The 9,902-nt window shown below is 36.2% G+C and overlaps 1 protein-coding gene across 5 annotated transcripts in view; it reads right to left on the reverse strand.

Moving 5' to 3' along the window:
* Window positions 1-8,926, reverse strand: part of UBE2U (ubiquitin conjugating enzyme E2 U) — a 62,656-nt gene extending 53,730 nt beyond the window's left edge. For 3 of the 5 annotated variants that reach the window (XR_013411398.1, XM_077985308.1, XM_077985295.1), the window contains exons 1-4: window positions 8,435-8,926; window positions 6,837-6,918; window positions 5,686-5,778; window positions 1,728-1,825 (exon numbers count right to left, since the gene is read on the reverse strand). Coding sequence is in view for 4 of the 5 variants with exons in the window: in XM_077985308.1 (XP_077841434.1) it covers window positions 1,728-1,825; window positions 5,686-5,778; window positions 6,837-6,918; window positions 8,435-8,500 (339 nt within the window). In the remaining variant the exon portion in view is untranslated. The remainder of the gene's footprint in view (window positions 1-1,727; window positions 1,826-5,685; window positions 5,779-6,836; window positions 6,919-8,434) is intronic. The other 2 variants (XM_077985305.1, XM_077985314.1) reach the window with 2 other exon arrangements.
* Between the last annotated feature and the right edge of the window lie 976 nt (window positions 8,927-9,902).

The raw sequence follows: 9,902 nt of genomic DNA on the forward strand, positions 1-9,902 counted from the left end.
TTTACATGCATTAATTGATTTCCTCATCACAGGTTACATGAGGTAACAACAGCCCCGTTTTACTGATGAATAAATTGAGGCATTGAGAAGTGGGAAAATTTGTCCAATGGTACAAAGGTATCAAGTGACAGAACCAGGATGTGAAGCCAGGCAATCTTAACTCAGAGCCCCACACTTTCTTTTTATCAAATATTCTTCAATTCAAAATTTTCACCAGCTCATTCTAGTTTGCCCTTACTCATTACATTTTGGGATCATTTTGCTATTCTTAGGGCAGACTCTAGTTTAGGTGGATGAAATCAGAGTATGTCTCAGTTTAAAGGCATTCAAAGGATTAACCCCAGATTTCTGCATATCACACTCACTCACTCCCTTAAAGCTTTTGCTCAAATGTCTCTTTCCTAGAACACAGCCTCACACAAGTAGATCCTCAATACATATTTGTAGAATGAAGGAATGAACTGAACATTGAATCTTTCCTAAAGATTATATTTTACTTAGTATGCTAAGATGACTAGCCAGAAAAGTTTTATTTTATTTATTTTCAAATATAAGAAATAGAAGAAATGCAATTTATATTATAATTCCATATTAAAAATTTCAATGATGCCAGAATATTTTATATTCCAAGTATTCTAGATAATCAAAATGCAATTATCTATCTCCAGATATTATTAGTGATAAGTAGTTCCATGGATAGATTATTGCTACACTAGATCTAAGTGGTCAAAGCAAGTGTCACTGAAATAATTCATTTTAGCATCAGATGAGAAAGAAGAGTTTTTTAAGGATCAGAAACAACACAACACTGGGTGGATGTGGTAGCTCCTGCCTGTAATTCCAGCATTGTGGGAGGCTGAGGTGGGAAGATCACTTGAGCCCAGGAGTTCAGGGCCAGCCTGAGCAACATAGTGAGATCCTGTCTCTAGAGAAAATTTAAAAAATTAGCCATCCATGGTAGGACATGCCTGTGGTCCCAGCTACTTGAGAGGCTGAGGTGGGAGAATCGCTTGAGCCCAGGAGGTTGAGGCTGCAGTGAGCCATGATTGTGCCACTGTACTCTAACCTGGGTGACAGAGCAAGATCCTGTCTCAAAAAAAAAAAAAAAAAAAGAAAGAAAGAAAAAGAAAAGAAATAGTACAACACTGAGGTATGCTTTTAAGGACCATGGGTCCAGTGGGTAAATGTGGCATTTGAGAAACAGGCATCTGAGAAGAGGAGAAAATCCTTAGTATAATTGTTCACTGGGTTTGATATGAGCACTAATGAGACAGAAAGTAGCTAACTAGCGCTGTCAGAAACTAAAAACAAAAGTGAACGTTTTAAGTTGTAGTCACTGGATCCACCTCTCTCAGGAAGGCAAGGCCTGTAAATGAAGAACAATCTAAGAGGCTTGTTCAACACCAGTAAGTGAAGTTAGGAGCCAAAAGAAAACCTAAGGTTATATTTTTCAGAATTGAAACCATCTAAATAATTATTTTCTTCTTTTATAAGATATGTATTCTTTGGTCTTGAGGGACCTTAATTATCTATTTCATTTTAAAATAATAGTCTTTATAATTTAAGTAAGTTCCACTTTGTAGCCTTCATATAGAAGTATGGATTTAAATAAGCGTCTCAAATTCTTTAAACACTTAAATATTCATTGTATATTTTAATCCTTATAGTTTGAATAATTAGGGTAATTAAAAGTATTAAAGCGAGGATTATATGAAATCCATCCTTACCTGTAGGGCAAGTAAGATGCTGCTCAATGTATAGTTTGTATTCCACTTCTTAGGGTTGTCCAAAAAGTCTATACAGGGCTGACCAGTGTGTGGGTCTACTGTATTAAAATAATACATTAATATTGGCATATAAAATAAATTATTATTTAAAACTTACAAACATCAAAATGATAAGCCAGAAAATTTATCTGCATTTACTCTTCCTTTTTCCTAGTTCTTCTCTCTGTAATGAGAAGCACTATACCCATCCTTGGTTCCCACCCATTACCATGTTGTTTTAGCTGAATACATATGTGCCCCTACTGTTTTTCCTATCCTCTGCTCTAGCAAGATGTGGCCTTGTGGCACTAAGTTTTTGTTGTGGGATATAAGGATAATTGTGCAATTTCTGAGTCATTTTTTAAAGAAAGCTGGTTTTCCTTCTTTTTTCCCCCCTTCCCCCTGACTGAAAATGGTGACAAACAGTAAATGCCTTAGTCCCAGAAATGAAATCCTCACGTTGAGGATGGGCACAACTTCCCTCCAGCCTTGGCCTGTTATATTAAGTTGGAAAGATATACAGCAGCTTGACTTATGCCCTAACACAGTTAATCAATTTAGTGTTTGAAAAAATAAAAGAATAGAGTTAAATAAGAAAAATAAAAACTCTAGAATGAAGAAACTTAAAATGACTTTTATTTTCTTTTGGGAAAGGATCATCTAAGATGAAAGACAATTGCAAAAACCTCAAAGGACAAGACTAATATATCTTAAATATAAATTTATTTTAAATCACAAAAGTCTCTAAATCCCAGATGTGAAAAAACAGCATAAACAAAATTGAAAATTAATGACAATTTTGAGGAAATCTCTAATGACAAATTACAGGAAAATTTGCAACATCTAGGACAATGTGGTAACATTGTCAACTGTATCATATAAGTCACAAAATAAGAATCAACAAATGTGGGGAATGTTTACGTCTCAAGTATTCAAAGAAGTGCTTATTAAAATAATAGCAAGACTCTTATCAAATTGGCAAACAAATGTTCTTCAAAGTTTCAATGGCCAGAATTGGAAGGTGCTAAAATGAGAACTTTAATATAGTTTTTGGTGGGAGTATAAATACCACTGAAAGGCAATTTAGCTTTTTATATAAAGACTTAAAACTGTACATAGCCATCTTTTTTTGCGGGGTGGGGGGGGTGTTTGAAAGCTAGTAACTAACCCCTCTCTCCCCACAAGTTCATATGTAATTATAAAATAGATCAAAGTATTGAAAGGTGGAAGTAAAAACATCAGCTACATCGTACATAAGACTGAAATGGAGAATGCACTTGATGAATGGCTTTAATCAGGTGCCACAAAAGTCCCCCTGATTTGAACCTAACTCCCAAACCGAAGGCCTGCCTAAGTTTCCTGCCTGGAGAAAAAGAGACCGTACCCAGGATGGTTAGAAAGAGAGAGTGTTGAGAAAATTCTGGGCCGCGCATGCTCAATTCTTTCCTTCATCTCCCTAATCAGATAAGTGACTTCTGGGAGGAGTGATGGAGGAAAAAAAGAGCAGTCACAAGTTTCCTATACCTTCCCTCCTAGAGACTAAAGTTCCCTCTACTTTATGGAAGTGGGAGGGATGAGGACTAGGGGATAAGAATATCCCCCGCATTAAATTTAATCCAATAATTCTAACTATTTTAAACAAATAAAAGCACATGTATGTAATTAATTTTGTGTTGTAGATGCCAAAAATAGGTTTTAATTACAATAAAATAATGTACTTGGGAAAAAATAACATAAAAAATCTAATGTAAAATGTGAATGTTCCCCTGCCTACTAATTCTACTATTTAAGACCAATATTACCAGTTGGTCTATACAAATATACACACAAACATATATATGTATACACAACCTTATGTGTGTGTTTATTAAATGGAAGCATATTTTAAATTTTATTGTTCAAAGTCTTTCTTCACTTAACAATGTATTTTCAACATATTTCTGGACATAAATATTTATTCAAAAAATATCTGAATACCTACTATATGCCAGGCAGTGAAGATTCTAAAGATATAGCAATGACCTAGACCTAAAAGGTTCGTAGACCTTCCTCATTCTGTTTAGAAGCAATACATGTAACTGTAGGATATTTCACTTAAAATTCCTATGTTAATGGAGATTGAAGTTATTTCCATTTTTCTCATATTGCTATTGAGAATCAACATTTTTTTTTTTGAGACAGGGTCTTGCTCTCTTGCCCAGGCTGGAGTGCAATGGGACAATCATGGTTCACTGCAGCCTTGACCTCGTGGGCTCAAGCAATTCTCCTACCTTAGCCCCCCAGGTAGCTGGGACTACAGGCACATGCTACCATGCCAAGCTAACTTTTTTATGTTCTGCAGAGACAGGTCTCACTATGTTGCCCAGGCTGGTGTCAAACTCCTGGCACCAAGCAATACTCCCCACCGGCCACCCAAAGTACTGGGATAACAGGCATAAGCCACTGAGCCTGGTGGGAATAAACATCTTTAAATATAACATACTCTTGCACACTTGTGCCAATATTTCTACAGAACAGTTTATAAACATGGTATTATGGGAATTTAGGGATATATGCATTTTGTATCTGATTCGAAACTGTCACACTACTTCCTCAAAAGGTCATGATTATATCAGAGGAACAATGTCTACCCATGCCTACTAAATATGTATGTTATCTTTTGACATTTTAGGAATATGTGGTAAATAACAATATTTTTAGTTTTAATTTGCTTTTATTTTCTTACTAGTGAGACTGATAATCTTTTTATGTTTATTTTTGTTGTTTATTCTATCCAGTGTTTGTTTATAGCCTTTATCCATTTTTTTATTGCTTTATGTTTTTTATTGATTGACAAGTGTTCTTCATATGATATACATATTCTGTTATATGCATTGCAAATATTTTCCCTCAGTTTGCAAAAGTCAGTGTCTTTGACCTCTGAGTATAATGTCCTGGGCTGTAGAGAAGTTTTAACAGGTTTTGCAGTTTAATGTGTCATATTTTCCAAACAGTTACTGGGTTTTATCATGCAGAGAAAGGTCTTCCTCACCAAGCCCATAAAAATTCTATTAGATTTCCTTCTTTTCCAGCATTTAAAATTTTTAGATTTTTGATCCTTCAGGAATTCATTTTGTGTATAACTTTAAGTAGCAATCTAACTTACCTTTAAAAAAAAAAAAAAAGTTAATCTATCCAGTGCATCATTTTTTTATAATGATGAAAAACTAGATCCAGCTAAAATATTGAACAGTACAGGAATGGTGAAGTGTATTGTTGAACCATTTAAGATGATCTTTTGAAGAATGTTTAATAGTGCAGCAAAAAGACATGTAGTTTTAAAATTAAAAACCTAGGCCAGGTGAAGTGGCTCATGGCTGTAATCCCAGCACTTTGGGAGGCCAAAGCGGGAGGATGGTCAGGAGTTCAAGACCAGCTTGGCCAACATGGTGAAACCCTGTCTCTACTAAAAATACAAAAACTATCCGGGTGTGGTGGTGCATGCCTGTAGTCCCAGCTACTGGGGAGGCTGAGGCAGGAGAATCAATTGAACCTGGGAGGTGGAGGTTGCAGTGAGCCAAGATCACACTACTGCATTCCAGCCTGGGCGACAGAGCAAGACTCTGTCTCAAAAAAAATCATAAAATAAATAAAATTAAAAACCTAGAGGCAAAAATTCATGTGTAATACCTCAACTGTATAGAAAAAACTCATACATAGAAAAAAAGAAAATAAATTTGGCAGAATGTTGACAGTATTTTCTGTTTGCATTAGGATTTAAGGTGATCGTTAATTTTTTCCAGCCTTTTCATATTTTCCCCAAAGAGAGTTGTTACTTTAAGAATCATAATAAAGTTCTTAAAAAGAAACATGATTATTATAAGAAACAAGGATAATAGGGACAAAGCCTCTAATGATAAAAATGTCATTTAGTTCTTACCATTTGGGTGAAAAGGAATTGTTACAAATTTCACAACTGGAGGAGCATAGTTGTACTCCGATGTAAAATGTATTGTCAGTTGGAAGACTAAACCTATAATATAGAAATAAACATTTTTAATAAAGTGTCATGTTGTACTGATTAACTGTAACCTGATTAACACTGGAGTTTCTCCATATGGTTTAGTCTTTGCACAGTTTTATTTTTAAGTAAATTGATTCATAGAGTGCACAGACTCCTCTGGATAGTATAACAGACAATTCACAATCTATTATAATCATATGTTTTCAGTCTCTTTCCCACTAGTCCTTTCCATTTACTACCTTTGTCCCTCTAACATCCACCCCTTCTATTGTATCTCGTATTGACTGAACTCACATTCCCAGAATCTGCTACACCCTTTCTTGTCTACAAGTCTTTGCTGTGCTGTTTACTCTGCCCGAATTTCCTTTTCCTTCTTCTGAACCTGGCAGACTCTTACACATTCTTCAGGACTCAACTCAAATGTGATCTCCTTGGGAAGACATTCCTGACTCCCTCAGGCATAATTAGCTAATCCTCTTCCTCTTTGGCATTCTGTTCAAAATCCATAAAATGTATATTTTATTGTAATTATCAGCTGATGTGCTTCTCTCCCCTACCTCACTCAAGGAATCTATCTTATTAATCCATGATTGAAAGAAAACATGATCATTAAAGTTTATAGTGGCTTAGTGTTCTTGAGATTTTTCGATTTATGAAAATTTGGGGGAAAGTCATAAAGGAAAAAATGAGAAGTAACTGCGGGGTTTCGAAGCCAATAGGAATTTTGATAGTTAGTACCTGAGCTAATGGAAGACAGAAGATATTCTCAATTGATATGTTTTATTGTGTCTGCTTCTTAAAAATGTAATAAAATTAAGATTTGGCATAAAGAAAAATACCCCAAATTTCCATCTATGTTGACACATGGCAAAAAAAAGTCACATAATGAAAAAATAATGGGAATATTTTTAGAATTTTAGATAACTGGTATAATACAAACTTATTATGCATACAAAGAAGAATTTCAGGAAATTTATATAATGCAATCTTATCTTACATAAAAAGAGGATGGGCTAATAATGGTATAAAGACTTTTAAAAAAATAGATTGGTTTTGAAAATACAAACCCTGCCAGACTGAATTCTGTAGACCTTCAATTTCGACTTCCCATTCCATCATGTCTTCACTTACAGGCCTAGCAGTGATGCCCTTGAAGTTAAAAACAAAATTAAATCAGGTAAAACTTATTAAGTATTTATTGAAGTTTTGAAAATCATATACCAGGCCACACTGAATTCTAAAAACTCTAATTTTCTTGATAACTTTATTTATTTGCTGCTCTGGGGAAGTGTTATATGTCTTATTACACAGAAGTTAATATAGATCCAAGAAAACATATACAATAGTAAATAAAAATAAATCATAAGTGTGGAAATCACAAGTGGGACTAGAAAGTCAAGAATAGGATGTGTGGCTTATATACTGTTTGTATAAATCAATAACCAACTTAAGATTCAAATTTTAAAAGAAAGAAATAGTTGGAAAGTGCATGTTTCTTCAAAACATTTTATAGCTATATGAATGCTATATGAAAGGCATGAAGTGGGAACATTTTCATTAAGAAAAAATCCAAAATTACACTTGTATATAAAAGCAAAGTTTTACTATACTTGAGGAATTGTTCCAATGGAGGGACAAGAATGTATTTCATAGAAAACCTTATGAACTATGTTAAGTAACACATTTACATACACACAAAAACACTTCTGAGCACCCACATAGTTATTAAGTATGTTAGTGCTTGTCTGGGTGAGCACTGTCTCTCTATTATCTACATTTACATATTCCTTCATTGGATTCTCTTTCAACAAAGAACTACAAAGCTCAGGATGAGCAGAAACAATATCAAATGTTAGGTCCATGCCCCTGGAATGTTTGCTGTTGGACTCCATAATTGTTCCTAAAATCTCCAGTGAAGGCAGTACTTTTATAGCAAAGGTAAAAACTGAACAATGCCACTGAACTACATCTGAAGCAACTGTGGGAAGCACTCTATACCTTCCATGGACAGCTTTCTTTCTATTATTTCCCTTAAGCACTCCCTCTTCGCCCCCTCTTCCATTTTTCATTTTCCGTAAATCAGCCTGTGGCACCCATGGACATTGATAACCTCATTGGTGGCATTAAGGCCAAGGACATTGCTTCTTTTGTGTTAAAACTATAAAGGGAAGGCATTTATGTGTCATGCTGGTAAAAGTGCACTAGACAGTAAGTAGTGGAACACAAGAATTAAGAACTAGGGCTTTGAAGTCCGAAAACCCTATAATGGAATCATGGGGTCAAATCTTTACAGAATGTTTCTGAGGCTTAGGTTTTTGGTAGGTAAAATGAAATACTACTTATTGTATAGTATTAGAATCAATGAGCATAAGCCTGCACCTACTAGTCACTAGCTACATGACAGACCCTGATATTCAGTGCCTAGATCCACCTAAATTACTCCGCAAAATATGTTCAATAAAGTTAAGCATTCTTATTTTGAAGTAATAATAATTGTTATTAATATGAAATACATTACTTTAGTGAAATGGATTCATTAAATAACAATACTGTAGTTGCAAATCAGGTTTAACTAAATTATCACTTATAGAATAAACATTGGTTAAACTGCCTCTTAAAAATTGTTGCACAATGAAACACATTCCTCTACGTGCCCAGTACTTACCTTATAATTGTTCTCCTTGAGATCATAGAAGTCTCTTTGCAGCAAGAGGTAAGCTCTGCCGTGCATGACAGGCAGCGGAGTGTCTGGCACTTGTCCCCAAATGCCTCAGGTTTACTCTGAGGCGGATATTTGAAGTTATGGGTCACTTTCCCACACTTAGTAAATTGACATAAGTTACTTGCTTTTTAGACTCGGAACGCTCCCAAGATAAGTGGCTTCTAAATTTGGGATATAACGATGACTTCTACTCCTGACTCCTCTAAACGAGCAGTTCCCGAAGGAAAACTTGGGCACTTCCTCATCTGCGGCGTTTCACTGCAGTGCCAGCTCAAAGCCCAGTCTCAAGACAAACTTGGATGAGCAACGGAGACAAGCCCGAGTCGTCGGCGCCTGAGTGGGAGTGAGAGGTGTACGCCTACCAAGATCCTAGCAGGTTGTCTCCGCTTCACAGGTGCAATCCCGCAGCCACTCACAGGAGGAAGCAAATCGGTTGCCAAGCAACGAGCCCCCGTGGGGCAGCCGCGAGACAGAGGCAGGGGGTTGGCCGCTGTCACCCAATCAGCGGCAGGGGGCAGGCCTCTTGATTTCTCCACAGCCAATCCTACAACAGTTTCCCCTTTGAAAGGCCAATGAGATTCGTGGTCAGGGCGACACCACGCCTTCTCAGCCCACCAACATGCACTCTACACAACTAATGTAGAGGATGGGCTGAGTTCCCAGGACCCAGCGTGTAAGTCACAGAAGCCATCACACAATGTCCCCCTTCGAAATTATCCTTCCTTTTTCTTTGAATATCAAAAGAAATGGGAAGTCGAAATTGAAGGTCTACAGAATTCAGTCTGGCAGGTACAGGTCTGCCCTTATTCATAACAATATCTTAACTTACATGGCGAGTTACCATTCACAGTAGTGGTGCATGCTATTATGTCATCAAATCTTACGATCATCCTAGGAAAGTGCTCCAGAAACAGGGAACTCCTTAAAATTTCTCAGATTCCCATCTCTTCCCACAGAGTTTCGCACTTGCTGTTCCTGCTACCTAGGCCTTTACCACATTCCTTCTACTCCTTCAGCACTCATTTCCCCTTCACTCACTCATCTTTCAGATTTTAACGACTCTTTAAGGGATCCTTTCTTTTGTGATCCCACAGGACCTTCTATTTGCCTCCTAGTTAGCATTTGTCATACGGCATCACAATTGTCTATTGTTTTCACCAAAGTGAGAACTACTGTAAGACACGGTTCCATTGCCAGCGCCAACTACAGAGCCTGGCATCTTGGTTCAGAGTGCTTTCTTTTTTTACTTACTATTTACTTATAATTTTATGGAATCCGGATGTTCCTTTAGTCCATTCATTTTACAAATATTTATTAAATACTTTCTTTTACGTGAAAGATTCAAATGAAGTAACTGTCTTTATGGCTCCGATATACAATAAACAAGTATACAAAACAAAAGTCATGATTT

The sequence above is a fragment of the Macaca mulatta genome, chromosome 1 (assembly GCF_049350105.2).
Source record: "Macaca mulatta isolate MMU2019108-1 chromosome 1, T2T-MMU8v2.0, whole genome shotgun sequence".
Classification (NCBI taxonomy): Eukaryota; Metazoa; Chordata; class Mammalia; order Primates; family Cercopithecidae; genus Macaca; species Macaca mulatta.